General features: G+C 32.5%; 2 protein-coding genes across 2 annotated transcripts; one reads left to right on the top strand and one right to left on the bottom strand.

Moving 5' to 3' along the window:
• Window positions 1–2,937: 2,937 nt before the first annotated feature.
• On the top strand, window positions 2,938–11,437 carry LOC132725881 (GATA zinc finger domain-containing protein 14-like). The gene is made up of 4 exons (XM_060711073.1): window positions 2,938–3,518; window positions 5,303–5,433; window positions 7,164–7,245; window positions 7,789–11,437. Exons 1-4 carry the CDS (start codon window positions 3,428–3,430, stop codon window positions 11,184–11,186), a joined length of 3,702 nt encoding a protein of 1,233 aa, XP_060567056.1. The 5' UTR covers window positions 2,938–3,427; the 3' UTR covers window positions 11,187–11,437.
• A 5,077-nt stretch (window positions 11,438–16,514) lies between these two features.
• Window positions 16,515–25,009, bottom strand: LOC132725871 (cytochrome P450 2C42-like). Its single transcript, XM_060711058.1, has 6 exons — window positions 24,400–25,009; window positions 23,417–23,629; window positions 22,079–22,220; window positions 18,552–18,817; window positions 17,978–18,108; window positions 16,515–17,597 (listed from the first exon to the last, which is right to left on the bottom strand). The coding sequence occupies exons 1-6, from the start codon at window positions 24,952–24,954 to the stop codon at window positions 17,384–17,386; spliced, it is 1,521 nt and encodes a 506-aa protein (XP_060567041.1). The 5' UTR covers window positions 24,955–25,009; the 3' UTR covers window positions 16,515–17,383.
• Window positions 25,010–25,217: the final 208 nt, after the last annotated feature.

Here is a 25,217-nt window from a genome sequence, read left to right as displayed (position 1 = left end):
GAAAAACGACCGGCCTTTAGCCCGAAAAAAGGTATATAATAAGTGCACGAAAGACTGTATAATATCACCACATTTTACAAACGAAGTAGATTTTATAAGTAATATGGTAGAGAGAAAGAAATGTTGGCCGGGTCAAATTGTAGATATGATACGGAGTCTAAAAAGAAAAGAATATGTTCTTAATTCATTGCCTTTATTCTTTCCACTTAAAACATGGCGGAGACTGCCGTTGCATAACAACATGTGGCATAAAAACATTTAACTAATTGTTCAACTAAAAATATAACAACGTTTCAAGTTTACTCATGTCTAGGGGTACATGCAAAGAGTATTAAAATATAAATCATTATCATTATAATACTGCAATGTAAAATGTTTGGAATGAATAATAATAACCTGATTAACAACACAACCTTAATTATTTATATATCTGATTGAAATAAAAACATATTAAACTGATGATTACTAAACTGCTACTATAGATACTTAACTTGAGAATTTACTATTATGCATAAAACAATAACAATCTAAATCATTGACACAAATGATAATACTGACAATCAATTAATTTGGCACTTATAACTGTATATACTTAACAAAAGATGAAAGATAATAATGAATTTTCATATGCTCAGTTAGACAAATAGCATATATACAATGTTCAAAACAATATTTTATATGTTCGACTTTATGTCGTTTATTTAGTAATGTTCAAACAATAATTTACATGTTCGACTTTATGTCGTTTAATTGCCTTTGGGTTCATTTACCGAGCTTTTTCCAAATATGGCATAAAACCACAGGCACGAGTATCGGACCTGGGATGAAAAAATATGACCAGATTGATAATAAAACCTTTGTTCATCTTAAAAGTGTCAAAAACCAAAAAAAAAAAAAAAAAAAAATGACCCCCTTTAAAATATACTATAAGTTAAGAGAAGGCCGGAAACTCCAGATTCGAGCCTACGAGCAAGGGATTCATTTCCCGAGCCGTTGTGAAAACAATTGGCCGGACAATTAAAAACGACTTTTATCACTATTTCACGTTTGTATTAAGCTTCCAAATGAGACCGACCCCAAGTCTCTAGCCCTTCCCGTTCATGAAATATCTATCAGGAAACGAGCGAATTCGTGCTAAAAATCCTTGGTAGACAGAATTGCGGCACAACGATTCGGTACGTAAACATAGACTAAGACATGTTTGTCAGCTGAGTATGGGTCAAAATCACTTGAATTTACTAAATAATATTACTAAATACGTTAAGTTGGACCACTCACCACTCACGATACTCGTGCCTGTGCATAAAACATGCTATTCTAAATAATTGTCTAAACAATTATTAAACTGTCTTTTACTTACAAAAAATTCATAGTTATCATATAAAATGCGTATTAACAATTAACAGTAAAAATATGATGATATATAGATGAATATCAAAATAGGTATGTAAAACGTTTATCCGCGAAAACATATGACTCTCAACTTTAAACATGTTTGCAAGCTAAACAATACAATGTCATTGATAACAGTTACGATAAAAAAATACAATGAATAAACCTATCGAGGAAAGTCTTTTTCTTTCTTTAACTTGTAAATACTTACCTAAAAAGAAAAGAATATGTTCTTAATTCATTGCCTTTATTCTTTCTACTTAAAACATGGCGGAGGCTGCGCCAAATTACCGCAAAGAATAACTAACGCAAAGAACGCTCAACATTTTTTTTATAGGGGTGCCTTCATCAACCTCACAGAAAGAAAGGTTTCAATATGCTACCATGATAGCAAGTTATAATTATTCTGAAAACTCATTTCGATGCTATAATTTCTAATACAGATCGAACATAGTTTAAGATGGCTTATGATGAAATATGTGCTTCACAAAGATCCAAGTAATATAATATTATAGCTGGGTGTATTAAGTTTTTAAGATGTACATGTATCATCAACTTTCTACATTTTACATACATCTACTGTAGAAAAATATCTGTTTCTATTACAATTTCTTGTCGCATTAATGCCTTAATTGACAATGCTGCGCCGGTACAAACTGTACAACAGTAGTCCATGAGGTAAATACGTTATTTCCGCTGGTTACGTTAGATTTGTCATTTAGGAAAAATGCAAACACTTCCGTAAATAAAAGTTACATACGTACATATCAAGGCGTGTTCATTCGAGCTAAAACGAGGCCCGGCAAAGGTCAACGGTCATTCAAGGTTTTTACTTATCTAGATGGACTACATTTTTCTATATAATATAAACTGGCTTAGTCTAGCGGCTCAGGTGGTAAATGCAAACAAACGTTTATAAATCTTTATTACTAATAATATAATTTCCGGTTGTTATAAATGGTATTATTAAATTGTTTTTGGAGATGAAGAAAGCTTTAGTCGAATCACTTGTGATGACTTTCATTTAATTTCATCAGTAAATTAATAGATCGCTTGTTTGTGTCCGAGTATTATAACATATCATGTGACCGTTTAAGCATTGGTTAAGTTAGCCAAAGTTTTTAACAAATTGAATCTCCATTTATATTATGATGTTAAAACTGCGTGTCTCCAGATGAGCCAAAAAAAGAAGATGTACCAAGATTTTAAGAGTAGTAAAAGCTTCAAGATTTAAGTTAACATTTACATGATATGTGATATTAATGAGTTTTTTCAGTAATTTACCATATTTTTACTGAAGTAACGACCATTTTTCATATTTTGACCGCTTTTTTTTTTAGAAATGTACGTGTATTGTAAGTGCCGTTTGCTATGTTTAAATTACTTTTTTGTTTTCACAATATTTTACTTTTAAATATATTTTCAAAATTTTCGTGAAACTTGTATTTGTAGTCTACAGTATACAAATTTTCGCCAGTGAAAAATAAAAGTAAATTTACCCAAAGCACTTCCTCACAACTGACGTTAACGCTCACGGGCATTTATAAGTTTAAATTTGTCAATAATTTTAAAATCTGTCAAAATAAATTGACGTATTTAGTGTTTTAACGAATTTCATAATGATATTAGATACACAGGTTTGACATACGTTACTAACTAGAAACATTTAATGAAACATGGATATGAGTTATAAATATGACAGTTCTTGATGAAAATATATTATCTAATTAAATATAAATAGAGATTGAAAATCATATATAAACTGATAGAAGAGGAAACATTTTAGCGTTAAGAAAGATAAAAAAATATTTACTAAAATTAAAACAATGACTGAAGTGAGACATTGTCTAGGTAACTGAAAAAAAAACAACAAAAAACAGATTGTTTTGTAAATGATTAATTTATAATATATAACATATGAATAAATATTAATCTGAAGTAAATTCCAGACATTGTTCGTTTGACAATTAATCGCGGATTATAGTTATATATTGTTTCTTTAACTAAGACAAAGTGTTATAGTTAAACGGGACAAATGTATGCGCGTGTGATTTTAGTTCTAACTGGAATAGTATGTGTGTCGTCTGCTAGACAAATTAACACAGGACAATGGGCTGTTGATAAGGGTGAGTAGAGTAATACGTCATTCATTTATCCACCTTTTTATGTCAATAGAATATTTATAAGTAGCTTTACATGAAGTAATAAATCGTTTAAGCTTGTGGTCTTCATCATTACATTATTGTGTTAATCTGACCCCCGTGACCCTCCATCTCCTTTAATCATAGCCCTTAATCATGACCCTCCATGGCCCTCAATCATGGCCCTTAATCATGACCCTCCATGACCCTCAATCATGGCCCTTAATCATGACCCTCCATGATGACCCTCCATGACCCTCAATCATGGCCCTTAATCATGACCTTCCATGATGACCCTCCAAGACCCTCAATCATGGCCCTTAATCATGACCCTACATGACCCTCCGTTATGACCCTCCATGACCCTCAATCATGGCCCTTAATCATGACTCTACATTACCCATCAGGAGGACCCTCAGTGACTACACATTATGACTATCCATGACCCTCATAACCCTCAATGACCTTCAATCACATGATCATCCATGACCCTCTATCATTACTCTTCATAACCCTCAATCATGAACCTTTATGGCCCTTCATGACCCTCCATCATGACCCTCCATCATGACCCTTCATGACCCTCCATCATGACCCTCCATGATCTTCAATCATACCTTCCATGGTCCTTCATGACCTTTCATCATGGCCCTACATGACCCTGTACTATAATGTATATTCAATTCTAACACATTTTAAACCAACAACAAATACTTTACATATTTCAAATACATGTATAAGTTTTATCTTATGTCATTTAAACATGTCGAAAATATTCAATCTTGTATGTCGTTTTTTTCTTCTAATCCCTTTATTTTAAGGCTACTCAAATCATATGTAAACTGCTTAATTAAAGAGTTTGCATACTTAAAGAGTTAACAAATTATGATACTGGACGTTTATAACGAGGCTTTCAATGGGTAAACGTTTATATAGATCTATATAATTACACAAGGCTGCTGTCAATTTATGAAGAAATCTCACTTTTCTCGCTAAAACAAATGATGCTTGCTGTATTATAAATTCGTTATAAATATTTCTGACAGGTTATGGCCCTATATAAACAGTTGTTTGCAATATAACCCTCGCCTAACGCATCAGGTTATATTTCCAAACAACCGTTTATATAGGGCCATATAACCTGTCAAAAATCTTTATAACTAATAATATATGATTGACTAATGTTATGTTAGAAGACATCAGTTATTAAATCCCCTGGAAAGGAAGATTTCTTCCATTTAAATGTTCACATTATTTATCGAAACAATAACGTTTTTTATTTAACAAACTTTGATCTTTATTATTTTTATAGTTTTATTTTAAAAGGAACTCCATTGAGGTTCAAACGCATAATGTGTTAAATTTGTCATTTGTTTACTCAACTTTTTAGATCAAAATGGAAAATTATGCAAGAGAAAATGATAAAAACGCTTGTTTTGCGATCATTTGCAAGATTTGAGTTGAAAACCTTTGGAAACTTTTAATTTTTTTGAGTATTTTTGCATATTTAAATTGATGATTCTCCGAACAAAAGAGGAGCTTATGTTCCAAATGTTTGCACACAAGCTTTTGGTTTAGGTTTTCATCAAATGTACTCAAATCTAGAAAAAATATGTTCCGTGGAGTCCCTTCAATATATAATTATATAATCTAAGTACATGTATTTAGAATTGGCTGGCAATGTTTATTTTTGCATGAAAGTTAAAAGTATGTGTGTATTAATCAGCTTTTAAATCAAATCTTATTTCAAACATTTTGTTACATCTCAGAGCCAACCAACAAAATTAACTTGGAAGGGATGATATTCTTCCACGAGAAACCCGTGACAGACTCGAATGGAGAGAACAGTAAAAGACGAGATGTACCGAATGTGAAACCCAATTCATTAAATGCGTTTGCGGTGAGTAAAAGCAAAATATATTTATGGTAGCGAGGTCAAGTTAATATTTTTGTTTTTCTCCGAACACCGATATAGATCTCAGTTGCAGAATGACTGGTGTAAAACAGTTACTATGGTAACAAAATCGTCTCGCATTCTTTAGTTGAACATTTCATTAGTTTATATCTATTTGCAAACTGAATGCAAGGACAGATTCCATTTCCATTTTTGAAACATCTGGGTTTTTTCACTGGTATCTCATATACAATCGACTTTCAAATTTCCAACTATTCGTTCACATATCTTAAACATTACTTAATAATAGTTCCCAGGTTCGTTGGGAGATCTTGAAATATGAGGACATGTAATGTATAAACGTTTAGAACCAGGCAAATGTTTAGAAATTTCCTTATGTCCCAATTTGCACTTCAAGAGCAATCTTGCCTTAAATGGGCATTTTCTATCGCATTCGTGGAGAATGTTCTAGGAAAGTAACAAAACTTTGGTACATCTGAGATGGTCTATGGATTAAGTTTTTAAAGGAGATCAGCATGGACCATATCTTCATCTGATGTAATGTATGCATTATCAAAGCAATGCCAGACGATTTTCTTTACCAACGAACCTGTTTAAACTGCATTAAAAAATCTGCTCCTGGTATTTAAACGACTGGACTCGGTGTACAAGATTAATAAAATATTAACTTCGTATAGATTATACACTGTATATCAACTTGACCTAAGGCTTGAATCACATTGGTTTATTCTGTTTGATCGATATCCACCGTTACCTTATATCTTGTAATTATGTGCTTTGTGTAAATTTGTATGCGACGTTACTCCGGTGTAGATGTTTACAATAACAATTAACTTCCATGCTGTCAATAGTGCATTTTAAATGAAGCGTACATTAAATTTTAATCATCCATTGTAAGTGGTTAGTTGAAAAGAAATCATGTATAAGACTTATCGATCTGAGCAAAATAAAAAAAAACGAGACAAAATTTGAAGTCAGCAAATTCCTTACTTTATAAGCTTTTAAATCGTTAACCCCAAATCAATTTGAATATGTGAAAGCACAGCGGATTTTGCTATGTGTATATACACAACGTCTGCTGTCCCCGATATCAACTGTTGTCCTGTTTTTCGACAGTGTGATTATCAACATTTACATACACTGTCGTAAAAAAAAGAATTCTGTTTTGCACTAAAATAAAGGGTTAAGTTTGATGTCTATTTAAAAAAATTATGAAAAATGTCCAAAAATTTGATAAATTGGATTAGGGGGTTCTCAATTATAGCTACAATAAATACAGCTCTTGATGGCTTATTCTAAATGGTATTTTTCTTCACATCGCTTCATTATTCTTTCAGGTTGTTAAAAATGATTTAAAATTGACATTGTCTAATTCTGTTTTCTTACAACAGTGAACTACACACTACCACCAATGCATTTGACTTTATGAAATAACGGAAATTAAATGACGGTACACCGTCATTATCAAACTATAACGTATCCACATCCCGCACGATCACCAATTTAACAGTTAAACCCTGCGTTTTAAAGAATTTATAGCTAGCCCAATTTCGTCAAATTTCCTACTACTAATATTCATTTTAAAAAAGGAAAATGTACAGAACTGTACATGTAAGTTTTTGGCAGTATTTTATATATAGTACGAGAGTAAATACCGATTTTTGCCTGTATTTTACACGTGGTATGGTAGCTGTATTTATCAATTTATATTACAGCATTTCATGCCAGACCAAAGTAAGCTGTCACTTGCCGCCGGATTGTCACGTGCAGCCGACAACGTAAAGATGGTTAAGCAAGGTGAGTGCGACAGTTATTTCTTATATTTGTACGATGATTTGATTGATCAGCGTTCGCGCAGGATAGTTAACGTCTGGCGCCATCTACTTTACGTGCGTGTGATTTCCGTGTTTGAATGAAATAGCAAAATATATTGTTATTTTTCACTATATCTATAGTGTGATATAAATGTATTGTATATTCACTCAAAACAAACAAATATCCTCCCTATACATGCCAAAAAGTCTTTATAAGAAATTTATTATAACACTCCCTTTTTTATTGATAAAAATCATTTTGTAACTATAGATATATAAACGTCGCGCTTACCTTATACAAACGTTCTTATAAATGTATCATAAATACTAATCTATTGCTATTTGAAAAGTTATTTTTCTTTACCTGCCAAATTATCTACATTTATACTTGGTTCTAGAATGAGTAGATTTCCCGATATAGCATGTGATATAAGTCAAAAATTGTATCCATATATGGAAATGATAAGTCAATTATATATAGCAGATAAGAGCCAATAATTAATTTTCCATTGTTTTTCTTTTTAAGGAAGTATCAACAATCTTTACAATTATGTACCGAAGGACAAGTTAGATACTCCTTTTACAAGTGAGGTAGTTGGCAAAAACGATCAACCCCAAACTAAACCTCAGTGGATGACAAATAGTTTCACCGGGAATGACGTCATGGATAATGATAAAAGTCAGCTGATTGAATTATCACAACTTGGAATTGTTAAAGAAAATGTAGTAGATGGTATCATTGCCGCAAACGACGTTAAAGAATTCGGTTATCTAAATACCGGTACTGGTGCAGATTTTTCTAATAGCAATATATTTGATAACTCACTTACAGAAAACAACTTTCCATCAGATACTTTCAGAATTGGAAACGCATTTGGTGCTGAAGGAACTGTTGATGACAGATTTACATCAGATTTTAACAAAAATGGCTACATATTTGATGATGAATTATCTCCACCTGATGTCACTTCCGCTGCAAATTTACTTCAGTCAGAAAACCGCATGCTAGAGCTTGAACTTCAGACCGGAAACGTTGAGCCGATAATGAGTGGTTTTCCTTCTAAGATTCCTTTAACGTCATCAAATACTGCTGACTCATTGCTTAACAAAAACACTTCTAATCAGATCGATTCTGGTAATCCGTCTGCTTCAAAAAGTTCTAGTCAAGATATTGTCAAACCATTCCCATTTGGACAAATAAAAGGAAACGCTCCGCCAAAACGAAAGCGGGTACCGACATTAGAAATAAAAAGCAACTTTATTGATAATTCAAGAAAACCAATTCTCAGAGTCCAGTCCGAGTTTGTTGATATGAGCGGAAGACAAAATCCGAAAATGGAGACAATTGGTAGTTTTGTTGACACATCAAACTCCAAACTGGCCCAAACAACTGCAGGTACTACATCAAAGCCAATTACTACAATATATACAACTACAAAAGCTAAGTTCACTACTACAAAAGCACCTTTCGCTACGATGTCAAGTCCGACAACAGGCACAAATTCTATTTTAACCACCCCTATATTACAAGGAAGGTCTAGCGAGAATACAAACCAATTTAAAACAAGTGATTTATCCAACATAGAAAAACAACTCATTGGACTGAATTCCAAGGGAGATAAATTGAATGTGGTAAACCCTGAATCAGAACCAGGTCAAAACAATTTAAAGGTTGATATGCTATACCCACCGGCTCCTTTCCCGGTAATTGACCAATCAAATTCTATACCAAACGTCACTCAAACAATGCAAGGTGACACAAATGTAGATGATGTCGTCATGAATAATGAGCAAGGTCAAGGGAGTTTAAACACTGACAAGCAAACCAATCCAATGTTTGATGAATTAGATTATGATATGTATGCAGATGATAATGCTCAAAATCAGCAAGTATCAGAACTAAGTAATTCAAGGAAACCAATTGATTTACACTATAACGATGATCATGACCGTTTTATTACTGATCCGAATGTTCAAGTAATTAACCCAAGTAATAAAATTGTTCCAAATGATCAAACAAGCAACCAAAATATAATTGGAAGTGGAAGTATGTCAGAGGAAATTGGTAGTGAACAAAATAATTTTGTAAATCCAGCGAACGTTGGACCAATTAATAAAAATAGTCAACAAGTAAACAATCAAGGAAATGATCAAAACAGACAATTGAATGGACAATTGGATAAAAACAATCTTGTTCAAAACAATCAGATAAACAGCAACAGACAGTCAAATCCAAGTATTCAAAGTTCGGCGGTTACATCGGGTACTCGTACAAATAACAACTTCGGATCTAGTTCTTTTAGCAATAATGGTAATGTGATGAATCAAAATAGATTTAACCAAAATGAACAAAGTGGGTTCCAGCAAAATATGAACAATTTTCCTTCAAACCGATTTAACTCCGTCCAGAATAGTGTTTCTAATCAGAATAACCAACAAGCCATGTTTCCTGGTTTGAATTCGGGACAAAATAACTTTATCGGAAGCAACATTCCTCAACCAAACCAGCAAAACAACATAGCGCAAAACAGACCACTGTCAACGGATACAGAAAATATGAATGATATTCAAAATGGTGCAAACACAGGTTTAATACCTAAAAATCAGATAAACACATTTCAAAATATGGCATCCTTAAATGATGGATTAATTACGCAAAACCTGAATCCGAATAATGTATTAAATCCGAATGATGAAGTGAACCCGAACAATGTAATGAATCCGAATAATGTAATTAATCTGAATAATGTAGTAAATCCGAATAATGTAATAAATCCTAATAATGTAGTTAATCCTAATAATGTAATGAATCCGAATAATGTAATAAATCCAAATAATGGTATAAATCCGCAAAATAATTTGATAAACCAGAACACCATAAGTCCGAATGGGCAAATAAACTCACAAAATGAATTCATCCAGCGAAATTTGAATCCAAACAACAATGGAATTTCACAAAATAGCTTATTGAATCCAAACACAAATCCAAATAATGCATTTAATTCTGTAAACAATATTGTAAATCCAAACTTAATTCCAAACAACGCTAGAAATACACCAAACAACTTAAACCAAAATAGTGCACAAAATAACGCGGTAAATCCTAACTTGAATACAAATACCGTACGAAATGCACAAAATAACGCGGTAAATCAGATTCCTTTTTCAAGAGTTCCAGGTCAGTCTCTGCCTGCGAATATTGGAACACAACCCATAAATACTAATATGTTTCCGTCACAGGGTCAACGTTTCCTTGGTCAAGGAACAGCACAAAGTGGTAATGTAGACAACTTTAATTTTGGAAATCAAGGGAGTAACCAAAATGGTCAGAATGGCTTGAACTCTCAGATAAGAACAAACTTTAATAGTATTAATGGAAATTTTGGTCAAAGCAATTTTAACCAGAACAACAATATACAAAATCGTCCTTTTATGTCGAGTAATGATAATACACAAGTACAAACAGCGAACAATTTTCAAAACAATCAAAATCTAAGAACAACAAATGGTTTGGCCTCTAATGTAAGACCAGGTCAAAATTTAGCGCAAACTCTTCAAAATCAAAATAATTTCATGAATCCGAACACTTTTCTAGGACGTCAAAACAACATTCCAAATTTCGGAAACGGCTTTCGACAAAACAGTGGGAACTTATTACAAACTCGTCAAAACATTGGAACTTTCCCAGGTAGCGTAACGAACGTTCAACGTGCGTTTCCAGGCAACATGCCACAGTTTCAAAATAATTTACCCAATAACATGCTGACTGGAAATATCCAAAATGGCGTCAATAATTTTGGACAATTTCCATCATCAAATGCTTTTGGTAACCCTGGCATGAATTCTTTCCCTAGTAATAGGCAATTTAACTCAAATCTGTTCAGGTCAAATGCGATAAATCGACAATTTGGCGCCTTTAGATAACTCTGAATTCAGACATAATTTATTTCGTTACTTCTATATCAAATGTCAAATGAATCAATATTATTTTTTCGCTAATTGAATATAGCGTCATTAAAACAGACAACATTAACAAGAAATATACCTTTTTGATAGACGCGTGAACCGCTTCTTTTTTTTAAAGAGGCATGTGTATAGCTACGGCTGTGAGTTTCTATTTTGTAAAAATATTGTAAATTTTGTACATACTATTTTATAATTTGAATAAATTACATTTGTTTTTTATATATGACTTAATATTCTTCATCCCCAATCCCCATTTCTGTATGAGATGACATTAAGATACTCGATGTGCAATGTTTAAAAAGTTTGACTTGGGCCGCATAGGACGCCTTAAACTACAGTCTCACTTACTTCCCAGCAGAGCCCGGTAGACATCCGGGTGATCCGGGAACGACCGGGAACAACCGGAGTACATGTACATCCGTATCTCTGTCGGCAACGTCCTGGATGATCCTGGAACATCCGGCATTCGACCCCGGATGGAATAAAATATTTACTATCTCCGGGGTGGCCCGGGATGATCCGGGAAGGATAGTTTTGCCGGCTTCATCCTTAGCTCTGCCGGGAACGACCGGGGTTACACCTGGGAAGCACCGTAGCTCTGCCGGCACAAACCGGGGTTGATCTGGGGTTTGATATAGCCGGTAGAGCCCCGGTGAATGCTGACAGAGCCCCGGTGAATGACGACAGAGCCCCGGAGGATGGCGGCAGAGCCCCGGGGGATGACGATGGAGCTACGGTTGATCCCGGTAGAGCCCCGGCAAAGCACGGTTCATTTCAAAAGAATCACGACAATTTGCGATGATTGTACTTGTTTGTATTAAAACCGTTCCCAATTCCCTTCTATCCAGTCTTGCATAAGTATTTTTCAGAAAAAATCATCATGAATTACTTTACTGGAACAATAGATATTATATTAAATAAAAATTATGTATCAATGTTATCATTTTCGCGCGTTTTCAATCCACCGGGGTTCTACCTGGGCACTGCCTGGATCGTCCTGGACTCTGTCGGGGCTCTGCATGGATCGACCAGGGCTCTGCCTGGGTCAACCGGGGCTCTTCCGGCGTCATCGGGGAACGACCGTGGAAGCACCGGCATGAACCGTAGCTTTAGTAGGGCGGGAAATAAGGTCTCTGCTGTCAAAATAGTGAAAATTGTGATACAAGCATGAAACTTTCAGGAAATTATCTTTAGACCATGTAGATTTCAAAAGTGAAGTGGGCCCAAAAATATCTCTGCTCATTCAAGATGGCCGCCATTTTCAAGATGGCCGCCATATAAATTTGACGTACATTCTAGCTCATTCATTCCAATTTTTTGTACAGACCTGAAACTTACACCAAAGCATGCATATAGTTTCCCCTTTTCAAAAATTTAAATCTTCAAGCAATTTCGCTTGCATATTTGTTCAGAATCAAAGATGGCGTCCAATATGGCTGCCAATTTTAATGAAAACTGATATATCCCTTTGGTAGTATAATTTTTTCCACACAGTATGCGTATTACCATATAAAATTGTTAAATATATTAGAAAAAAATCGAATTTTAAGTTAACCACATTTTTAGTCATGTTTTTAGTTTTTTGTACAAAAAAAAAAATCTTTAAAAAAATCAAAGACAAAGTTCCATTTTTTTGCATTTTTCTCCAACATTGTTTTCTAGGTCAATGTACAAAATTCCAAAAGTTACATAGTTTCTTAAAATGTATTTGATATTCAATCAACACTATGTTTTATTGTATAATTGTAGCAAAAACAAACAAAAATGTGAAGTTTTTATACTTATTAAAAGTGGGTGGGGTAAATTTATCAGACAATTGTAGTACAAAATAACGTTTTTTAAGAATTCTTATGCAAATATTCACTGTAAAAGTATTTTATTGTATTAAGGTATTTTTGTTTTACTTCAGGTCTAGAGGGTGTACTAAAATATCAATAAATGCAGATACAATCATATGTATACATTCAGTTATTAAATGTGTTTGCATGATATAAGTTGTTTCAATATTCTTGATATAATTTGATAATTGTACAGAAAGAAGACCGAATATTCATCAATGAACCATATGTTAGATAAAATCATGCCTGGACCTGAGTGAAATGTTGTCTTTTTATGAATACAATTATTTCCTGGACAATTTAGTCTTGCTAAAAGCTTGTAACAGAATGATTCAAAGTAATATTTACTTGCACATCATTGTAACCAAGTATAATTGAATTAGTACTGTCCATTTCTAATAACTTATGTAGACATGATATTATCAAAAGAAACAAAATTTTAGACGACTGATACATCATATTATCTAATTACTATGTGTGCTAAAATAGGTATCAATAAAACCGCTTGACCGACATTATTATTTAGAATATAAACTAAATGTATTCCTTCTTTATTTTTCCCATTAAACAAGAGAGAATTGTTGACCCTAGATCACTCACCTTAGATCCACTGTTAGAAAAGGGCTATAATTCTTTTATACTGAAGAATGCTAAAATCATGTAAGGAGTATCTTTTTTTCACCAGTCAAGATTTATAAATTATTTGAAAAGAAACATGCCCAATAACTAGGCTCTGAGATTCCAACTAAAGAACCTTAGAGTACACTTTTACTGTCGTAATTTTATTTTACGGGCGTAAAATGGAACTTAAACATTTTTGATTCACTTTTTCAACACCTCAAAATTCTAAGTCAAATTTTACGTCCGTAAAGAAAAGTACAGCCGTAAAAAATAAAAAATTACGGCCATACTTTTCATGTTTTTCCTGCTCTTAAAAAATTACGTGTGTTTTACGCCTGGAAAAGTGGTTTTACGTCCAATTTCCGTGTCTTTTCCTGCTACTTTACGGCTGGAATTTTCGTACGGGTCAGAACTTTTTCACACAAGAAGACTCATATAAATATATTCCAATAAGAGTCCATGTAAACTAAGTGATTTTGACCCTATGCCAATAGTTCATAATCTTTATATAGCATCACAAGGTGATGATATACGATATTTTTTCTTCTCTGTGCACTGTAGTTTCGGAGAAGAATTTTAATATATAAGTCAATGTAAACTAAGTGACAGGGAAAGCCATTTTGGACTGCAGGAGCATGATTTAAAGGCCCTCGCGAGGTACACAGTTTTTAAAGACTTGTGTAGGGAATCGCATTGAAGTTGTTTTATTGTTGTTGTTATTAAAAAAATAATCAACAAACAAACTGTTATGCCTAGAGCTTAGATAGTCAAAATATAACCTTGCCAAGAAAAGAAGACCTCTTTAAAAGTTACATAAAACACTTTTGGATCATTAAGTGTACATCCAAAATAAAAAATCTTCTCAAAAATCAAAATGCACAGAGCACAGGTACTAAGCATGTAGCACCACCTTGTGTCTTTATTAACATATTTAATGAATCATGCTCATAGAGCCACCTTGGTTCACAGACTTGTATAGGAAAACACATTAAAACATCTAGTGTTAAACTGCAATGACTTGAACTAAGATATTTGGGATGTAGACTGATATAACATGCATAAATTTGTATGATGATACTGCAGTCTAAATCGGTTTTGCAATGGTATCACTTAATTTACAAAGACTACTGTAATAAATCTGTTTTCTCTTAACCTACAGTATCCGACGCATATACAATAATCATGTATCATCATAATTATGTTATAATAATGATATATCATGGACAACATGGTCCAAATTTACCAAACACTAGAGGTCACTAAGTTTATATGGACTCGTATATAATAAATATGGTAACCGTTATTAAAGTCCTCTCGTGTGAATAAAAATTGAAACCAGATATTGAGCATGTTTTTTTAAAAACAACCGGATTCAATTATGACACAAATCATGCGTGTTATGACATAATTGACATCCCAAAATGATCTTGTTACCTTTTTTCCAACAATGATCTTAGGTGAGTGATCCAGGGTCATCATTACCCTCTTATTGAAAGAAAAAAAAAAGATATGATTACTTTAGGAAATACACTTAGTTTGTATCTTAACTTTTCTAAAAGCTGCATGCAGGCCAGGCCATATCATTGATATATCTGTTTCACATCACATACATTTTGTTGGCTTTTAAGCCATGTCTATATTATGAATATTAAATTGTGGAGGTGTCAAAAATATGCGTTTATGGACTACCTTTATACCTTACATTCATGTACATGTTTGCTATTTTAAGCATGTTTAGTTGATTAATTGTCTTCTTATATGTCTTTACAATTAACAATTAAAATATAATGTCAAATATATTGAAAGAAGAATTATCATGCAACCAAATTTAATAACTGAATGTATATTGAATTTCTTGCTCACCTACTAAATGGCCCGAAGGAAGACAAAAATACTTTCATCCAATTAAAAGTACTTTTTAAGTTGGAACATTTGCATAAGAATTTATAGAAAAGTAAAAAGGAAAAGAAATATAATGAACTTAGCTATGTATATTTTCTGTTGTGTTTTCTTTTACAATTATCATATAAAATTACTCCACCCACTTTCACAAAATATAAAACCTACAGATTTAATGCTTTCTTACATTTTTTACAATAAACACATGATATTAATGGAATGTCAAATACAGTTTAAGATATAAAGTAACTTTTTTAACTTTGTACATTAATTTAGAAAATAAAATTTGAAAAATATGAAAAAAATGGATTTTTTTTATCTTTTTTAAAGATATTTTTAAACAAAAACTTTTAAAATGTTTACTTTTATTGAGATTAACATTAATATGATTATCTCTGATATGTTTAAACACTTTTTTTTATTATAATAAAAATTATTTGTGCAACAAATTATACTTTAAAAATGATATAACAGTTTTGCACAAAATCGACGGCCATATTGGACGCCATCTTGGATTTAGAGGATGTATGAACGACAAATTTTGTGATATTTAAATTTTTGAAAAGGGAAAAGTATATGCATGTTTTTGGTGTTAGTTAAAGGTCTGTACAAAAAATTGGAATGAATGAGCTAGAATGTACGTCAAATTTATATGGCGGCCATTTTGAAAATGGCGGCCATCTTTAATGAGCAGAGATATTTTTGGGCCCACTTCACTTTTGAAATCTACATGGTCTAAAGATGATTTCCTGAAAGTTTCATGCTTGTATCACAATTTGCACTATTTTCTCAATTTCCCGCCCCACTACTTCACCTGGGCTCTGCCTGGATGATCCGGAGCGCATCCGTTCCATTAACTTTATTATCCTTTGTTGGTTTAGTTCTCGTATATTTAACAAATTAAAAAAAGGAGTTGGTAGGTGACAGTGCTTATGAAAATGTTGCTTTAGTTTTCCTTATTAAAAAGAATATTTATAATACAAAAGAATACTGCGCATACTAGATTAAATGAAAGGAAAGCGGTGGCCGAATACTAGTAGTTATGGTGTCTCCACTCCAGTTAGTTATCATAGGTTTGAGTCCTTCAAGGGCCACAACCATGTACCCTCATATGACATCACTAGTACTTGTTAGTTCTAGGTAACAGTGGTTTAAGTAAGCTCCAAACTTTTCAAGAATCAATATATTTAAACTGAATAAAAGGAGACAAAACAAATCATGTTTTTCGTGTGTTTTTATGTTATAAAGTGACATTGCTAATATTTATTTAACCATTTATACATATTAAAATTAAAATGTACAATAGTTCAAATTCAGCTTTTGATATAGAATTAAATAGATGCTTTCATTTTCCTTTGATATAATATAAATACATTATTAAATATGTTGTTTGTGTGCTTACTCCTAATTCGATTCCATATTCGTAACGTGAAATAATTCTTTAGTTTTCTCAGACTTTTCAAAACTCTTTTAATCAAATGAAGTATTCGAAATCATTTATTTTTCAATCGAATAAATGAAAATACATGTACAATTTTGTAAAATAAAGTAAGATATACATGTACATGTTCTCATTTTAGCTCGACACTTCCGACTAAATTTAGGGATATATTTAACGACTTTGCTTACAATATGCGGATCCCTATTATCCAGTTCATATTATCTAAGTGACAATTTCTTTATATTTAAAATTTATAATCAGTATAATTTCTATGTAATTTAGCTATTAAAGAGTTTCAAAAATACATAATCTATCAAGTAATAAATTTGTTAAATCCCATTGTATTAATATCTTAATTAGTTCCTTCTCTGAACCTTACAATAAAATTCTTTCGGTCGTGTTGCCAAATTAACCTCAAAATCCTCTGATCTTGTATCACATGATCCAAATCTCCCAGTAGATGGTACGAAATTCCAACGCTGGAATAATGTTGCGGTAAATAAAAACATTCTTGATCGAGAAAACGTATCCCCTAAACACTGTCGTCTTCCAATACTAAACGGGACCCAACTGAAACAAACAAAACATATACATGTATATCGCTTCTTTTAAATTCTATAGACATATTTTCGAGCAGTACTTGCCGATCTGAACGTTGGAGAATTTGTAATGGATAATTTTTCTCAAAATCCGTTCGAAAGAAGGCATAGTTCGAATCATAAACACACAATCTGATTTGACATGATTTATGAGTTGTACATAATAATGAATTCTATCCTATAAATATTATAAACAAACGGTCCAATTGGCAAGCAAACATTTATATATGAAGCTGCGTCAGTTTCCTAATTGTTTGCATTTAGTGGTATAATAATTAACACTTTATGTTGTTACATAAATCATATGTCTTACAACAAATAAATTTAGTTCAAGTAGAGATTTGTTCTTACTTTCGTCTGTATGGATGACCTCTGTCAACAATGTCTCCATTCACATCTAGAAAACGCTCGGGTTTAAATTTCCAAGCGTCTGGTCCCCAAATCTTCTCGTCATGATGTATAAAGTTCAGATTTGGTAAAACCTATTACAGGAATAAACGTGTCATTACAGCATTTAGCTTACTCGTCATTATTTTATTATTAATGACTATCTTAAGAATACTTTATCGTGGTTTAGTTAATTTATATACAGATGTGATTGAATATTCAAGTGATTTTCTGTTGATTTTTACTCTTTTTTTCTTTTCTTTTTTTGTTGTTGTGTAAAGATCAATTATGATTATAATGAATCAACCATCAGATCTTGAATGCACCGAATGGTAATGCTAAACATTCAGGAAAGGAAAAGTGGCAGTCCGTAGCTACGCTCCGCATTTTTACATTAGAAAAAAGTCTATAAATTCACATTCGCAAATTACTGATATGTCATTTGGGATGCGTCTTCTTAAAATGAGGATTACAAGATATGGATGTGTATAATATTTATTATTAATGTAACACATTTCATACAATATAATAAAGTTACCATCGAGTTTGCTGGAATGTCGTACCCCTCAAACTGTATGTTAGGTTTACATATATGAGGTCCACTTAACGGTATAATCGTTATTAATCGCTGAACTTCCATGGCCACCGCATCTATGTATTTGCATTTTGCTCTGTCATCTAAGGTTGGACGACGATCTCTTCCTATGACGTCATCAATCTCTTTCTGAAGTTTCTGCTGGACTTCCGGGTGACTCATCAAACACAAGATAGTGCTACTCAGTGAGCACATTGTTGTCACGACAGCTTGTGGATGAAAAGAGAGATTTGTCATTACAGAAATGTTTGTTATTGGAAATAATAGGAAAATAGTACTGGAAAATGTTTGACAGCCTGTCCAGGAACGATGCGTTGGCTGAACTTTGCTCTGGTAAACTCATTGTGACTTACTGCCGCCGCCGTCACCACCACATAAATGCAAACATTTTATCTAGAATCTATTTATCTGTTTATCTATTTCATTCAGAATTAATGTTTTGATGCTTTAAATCATTTCATTATTATAACACTTTTGTTTTTAATTTCATTTATTGTTAGGACCACTAATTAAAATCTTTTAATATATAAAATTACACCATTTTACTATACATGTAAAATTAACAAATTGCCTTCAGAGTTCAAATAGGTCAAAGAAAATTGCACACGATCAGGTCGGCTTTACTTTTATAATTGTAATCATTACCTGCAGCAACCATTTCTAGCACGATAGATATAATTGTAATCATAACGTGCAGCAACCATTTCTAGCACGATAGATATAATTGTAATTATTACCTGCAGCAACCATTTCTAGTACGATAGATTTAATTCTAATCATTACCTGCAGCAACCATTTCTTGTACGATAGATATAATTGTAATTATTACCTGCAGCAACCATTTCTAGTACGATAGATATAATTGTAATTATTACCTGCAGCAACCATTTCTAGCACGATAGATATAATTGTAATTATTACCTGCAGCAACCATTTCTAGCACGATAGATATAATTGTAATCATTACCTGCAGCAACCATTTCTAGCACGATAGATATAATTGTAATCATTACCTGCGGCAACCATTTCTAGCACGATAGATATAATTGTAATTATTACCTGCAGCTACCATTTCTAGCACGATAGATATAATTGTAATTATTACCTGCAGCTACCATTTCTAGCACGATAGATATAATTGTAATCATTACCTGCAGCAACCATTTCTAGCACGATAGATATAATTGTAATCATAACCTGCAACAACCATTTCTAGCACGATAGATATAATTGTAATCATTACCTGCGGCAACCATTTCTAGCACGATAGATATAATTGTAATCATTACCTGCGGCAACCATTTCTAGCACGATAGATATAATTGTAATTATTACCTGCAGCTACCATTTCTAGCACGATAGATATAATTGTAATTATTACCTGCAGCTACCATTTCTAGCACGATAGATATAATTGTAATAATTACCTGCAGCTACCATTTCTAGCACGATAGATATAATTGTAATTATTACCTGCAGCTACCATTTCTAGCACGATAGATATAATTGTAATTATTACCTGCAGCAACCATTTCTAGCACGATAGATATAATTGTAATCATTACCTGCAGCAACCATTTCTAGCACGATAGATATAATTGTAATCATTACCTGCGGCAACCATTTCTAGCACGATAGATATAATTGTAATCATTACCTGCGGCAACCATTTCTAGCACGATAGATATAATTGTAATTATTACCTGCAGCTACCATTTCTAGCACGATAGATATAATTGTAATTATTACCTGCAGCTACCATTTCTAGCACGATAGATATAATTGTAATCATTACCTGCAGCTACCATTTCTAGCACGATAGATATAATTGTAATTATTACCTGCAGCAACCATTTCTAGCACGATAGATATAATTGTAATCATTACCTGCAGCAACCATTTCTAGCACGATAGATATAATTGTAATTATTACCTGCAGCTACCATTTCTAGCACGATAGATATAATTGTAATCATTACCTGCAGCAACCATTTCTAGCACGATAGATATAATTGTAATCATAACCTGCAACAACCATTTCTAGCACGATAGATATAATTGTAATCATAACCTGCAACAACCATTTCTAGCACGATAGATATAATTGTAATCATTACCTGCAGCAACCATTTCTAGCACGATAGATATAATTGTAATCATTACCTGCAGCAACCATTTCTAGCACGATAGATATAACTGTAATCATTACCTGCAGCAACCATTTCTAGTACGATAGATATAATTGTTATCATTACCTGCAGCAACCATTACTAGCACGATAGATATAATTGTAATCATTACCTGCAGCAACCATTTCTAAGCTACCATTTCTAGCTCGATAGATATAATTGTAATCATTACCTGCCGCAACCATTTCTAGCACGATAGATATAACTGTAATCATTACCTGCAGCAACCATTTCTAGTACGATAGATATAATTGTAATCATTACCTGCAGCAACCATTTCTAGCACGATAGATATAATTGTAATCATTACCTGCAGCAACCATTTCTAGCACGATAGATATAATTGTAATCATAACCTGCAGCAACCATTTCTAGCACGATAGATATAACTGTAATCATTACCTGCAGCAACCATTTCTAGTACGATAGATATAATTGTAATCATTACCTGCAGCAACCATTTCTAGCACGATAGATATAATTGTAATTATTACCTGCAGCAACCATTTCGAGTACGATAGATATAATTGTAATCATTACCTGCAGCAACCATTTCTAGTACGATAGATATAATTGTAATCATTACCTGCAGCAACCATTTCTAGCACGATAGATATAATTGTAATCATTACCTGCAGCAACTATTTCTAGCACGATATATATAATTGTAATCATTACCTGCAGCAACCATTTCTAGCACGATAGATATAATTGTAATCATTACCTGCAGCAACCATTTCTAGAACGATAGATATAATTGTAATTATTACCTGCAGCAACCATTTCTAGCACGATAGATATAATTGTAATCATTACCTGCAGCAACCATTTCTAGCACGATCGATAAAATTGTAATCATTACCTGCAGCAACCATTTCTAGCACGATAGATATAATTGTAATCATTACCTGCAGCAACCATTTCTAGCACGATAGATATAATTGTAATCATAACCTGCAACAACCATTTCTAGCTCGATAGATATAATTGTAATCATAACCTGCAGCAACCATTTCTAGCACGATAGATATAATTGTAATCATTACCCTGCAGCAAGCAACCATTTCTAGCACGATAGATATAATTGTAATCATTACCTGCAGCAACCATTTCTAGCACGATAGATATAATTGTAATCATTACCTGCAGCAACCATTTCTAGCACGATAGATATAATTGTAATCATTACCTGCAGCAACCATTTCTAGCACGATAGATATAATTGTAATCATTACCTGCAGCAACCATTTCTAGCACGATAGATATAATTGTAATCATTACCTGCAGCAACCATTTCTAGCACGATAGATATAATCCTTTCTTCAGTAAGAACAATCTTATCGCTTCCATTGTTAAGCTCTTTATTTCTTTCTTCTAGAAGGAAATGAATAAGACCGCACGTGTTTCCTGGTTCGTGTGTGTCCTAAAATAGGAATTAGGTTAGCGTGTGACATATGGTAATGAGTTCTACGTGTAGTGTTTCAATTTACTTCTGTAATTCTATTGAAATAAAAGCTCAAATATAAGAGTACCATTACAGTACCCTGCTAAAAAAATAAGTTTTTTCTTCATGTATGGCTAAAACACTAAAGTTAAAAGGTATGGAACTCGCTCCAAAAAGTGATGTTTATCTAGAGATCTTTTTGATAATGGGAAACATATTTTAAACGGTTAATAAATAATAAATCGTCTGCATTTTTAAATCCATTCTTAGGGGTTGGTTCGGGTGTGACGATGATTCAATTAAAAGTTTTCTATATCTTATTAACTAATGTTTATCACATGCACATGTTATCGAATTATTTTTGTATTATACTATGTAAGCAACTTAAATAATATATTTTAATGTACATCGTTTTTGCATTAACCCTGGTGTAATACATATTCAATGCGCGTTGTATTTACATTGACTCTGGTGTAATGTATTTTCAATGTACATGATATTTTCATTGACTCTGGTGTAATATATTTTTAATGTACATCGTATTTACATTGACTCTGGTGTTATATATTTTAATGTACATGAAATTTACATTGACTCTGGTGTAATATATTTTAATGTACATGGTATTTACATTGACTCTGGTGTAATATATTTTAATGTACATCGTTTTTACATTGACTCTGGTGTAATATATTTTAATGTACATCGTATTTACATTGACTCTGGTGTAATATATTTTAATGTACATCGTATTTACATTGACTCTGGTGTAATATATTTTAATGTACATGATATTTACATTGACTCTGGTGTAATATATTTTAATGTACATGATATTTACATTGACTGGTGTTATATATTTTTAATGTACATGATATTTACATTGACTCTGGTGTAATATACTTTAATGTACATGATATTCACATTGACTCTGGTGTAATATACTTTAATGTACATGATATTTACATTGACTCTGGTGTTATATGTTTTAATGTACATGATATTTACATCGACTGGTGTAATATATTTTATTGTACATCGTATTTTCATTGATTCTGGTGTAATATGTTTTTAATGTACATGATATTTACATTTACTCTGGTGTAATATACTTTAATGTACATGATATTCACATTGACTCTGGTGTAATATATTTTAATGTACATGATATTTACCTTGACTTTGGTGTAATATCTCTCAATAATTCTACGTCTGGTGACTACTATTTTATTATACTGCTCCTTGTATATCCCTGGGAGATACCGCACAAATGGAAATGTTGAATATACTGCATCCGCCTTTGGACTGTACATAAATACCAAAGATTTGTCGAATTCCCAAAACAGGCCAATATCAGCATCGGATTCTTCCAGGGATTCTCCAATAAGCTGTAATAATGAAGGAATGATCGTGGAGTGAAACAAACTTTATCAAATATTCAAATAGAAGATTTCAAGATTTATTATTGTACGTATGCTTACTCAGTGCTTTAATTGCAATATAATTTCTATACGTTATTAAGAATACGAATTAGGTGAACAGTTGTCAGTGCATTGTTATATGATATATCGCTGGTTATATAGCACGTTATCATCATGTTTCATATATCGCTGGTTATATAGCACGTTATCATCATGTTTCATAAGATTCTGTACAGTATTAGCCATTTTATACCTTTCTACAAATGATATGGAAAATGGATTAAGTTTATGCTGTATATATGTATACAAACTGTTTGACAATAACATATTCACTGTGATTTATCTATCTATGATGCTTATATTATTTACAGTTATACATCGCACAAAAAATAAATAGAAAATAGAAATGTGTCCATAGGACACTTCAGACATTTGTCTTTCATCACATTGACAAATTTACATACACTTGCCAATGAAAGAAGGTTCACAAGCCAAGTCTTGAATAAAAGTTTATACATGTACTTTTTTGTTATTATAATCATGTTAATATGTTATAGTTACCAGTTTACCCAGGGTTCAATTGATAAATATCATTATGTCAATATTTTAAGTAATGTAGGACAATATCCTTAATACATGTATGTTTTGTATCAATATCATAACTTTCAGCATTTGCTATATTCATTTTAATATGTTTATTTGTTTTGTTTTGTATTTATATTGAGAAGTTAACTCACCAAAATTGATAACAAATTTGAAAGTGAGGGTTTAATTGTGTCCATGAAATCGAATTCTTCGTTGTCCATATCTTCAATTTTTTTCATGAGATTTTGAAGTTCTTTTGCTACCATATCCTCAAAATGTTTTATTCCATCTCCATAAACGTGTAAACCCCTGGTGAGTGTCTTCCGGAGTTCACTATGTACACCTCCAAACCCCTCTTTATAGACAATCACTCCTTGGCTTCCAAAGAGGAAATGTTCACCGTAAAAGAAACCAGGTCTGTCGTTGAAGAATTGCTTGTAAGTGTCCCCATTCATCGCCTTTTGAAGCATGTCAACAGAATTAAGTAAAACTACGTTGGTATTAAATAGTTTTAACTGAACAATAGGTCCAAACTCTTTTGCATATTCGAAACATTTTTGCGGCATATTTTGTTCGGTTATTTCGAAAGCACTACCAACTAAAGGCCATCCCGATGGTCCAGGAATGGGTTTTCCTTTCGGTTTCTTAGTTTTAAACAAATAAACAAGAATAAGTAATGTAAGACCTACATATACTAATGCATCCATTTTGATACACGGTTAAAACTCTAGTTATCTATGCATAATATACTGCGATAAAATGGCTATAAGAATAACCATTTGAGTGTACATGAAGATGTATTTGACCTAGAATATCGTAAGGGTCAGTTAGATTATCAAAAGCAATTTGATACCGAGGTTTAGATATACTAAGTATTGCTATTGTTTGGCAAGATTGACCTTCAGGAGACATTTGAATATTCAATGACCTTTTGTCGGTAATTATCGGACTCACGTTTTTAATGTACGGC

This window comes from Ruditapes philippinarum, unplaced genomic scaffold (genome assembly GCF_026571515.1).
Source record: "Ruditapes philippinarum isolate M1 unplaced genomic scaffold, ASM2657151v2 ctg1584_1_1_1_1, whole genome shotgun sequence".
In the NCBI taxonomy this organism is placed as follows: domain Eukaryota; kingdom Metazoa; phylum Mollusca; class Bivalvia; order Venerida; family Veneridae; genus Ruditapes; species Ruditapes philippinarum.
The sequence above is the reverse complement of the archived record's forward strand: the minus strand, read 5'-3'. Positions and strand labels throughout refer to the sequence as shown.

Excerpts from the sequence above, each read along its gene's own strand:
- LOC132725881 (XM_060711073.1), top strand. The coding sequence starts at position 3,428 with ATGTATGCGCGTGTGATTTTAGTTCTAACTGGAATAGTATGTGTGTCG. Across the intron at positions 5,434-7,163 it reads ATTCATTAAATGCGTTTGCG|CATTTCATGCCAGACCAAAG; the intron begins GTGAGTAAAAGC and ends TTTATATTACAG. Across the intron at positions 7,246-7,788 it reads CGTAAAGATGGTTAAGCAAG|GAAGTATCAACAATCTTTAC; the intron begins GTGAGTGCGACA and ends TTTCTTTTTAAG.
- LOC132725871 (XM_060711058.1), bottom strand. The coding sequence starts at position 24,954 with ATGGATGCATTAGTATATGTAGGTCTTACATTACTTATTCTTGTTTAT. Across the intron at positions 23,630-24,399 it reads CAAATTTGTTATCAATTTTG|CTTATTGGAGAATCCCTGGA; the intron begins GTGAGTTAACTT and ends TCATTATTACAG. Across the intron at positions 18,818-22,078 it reads GCTAGAAATGGTTGCTGCAG|CTGTCGTGACAACAATGTGC; the intron begins GTAATGATTACA and ends TTCATCCACAAG.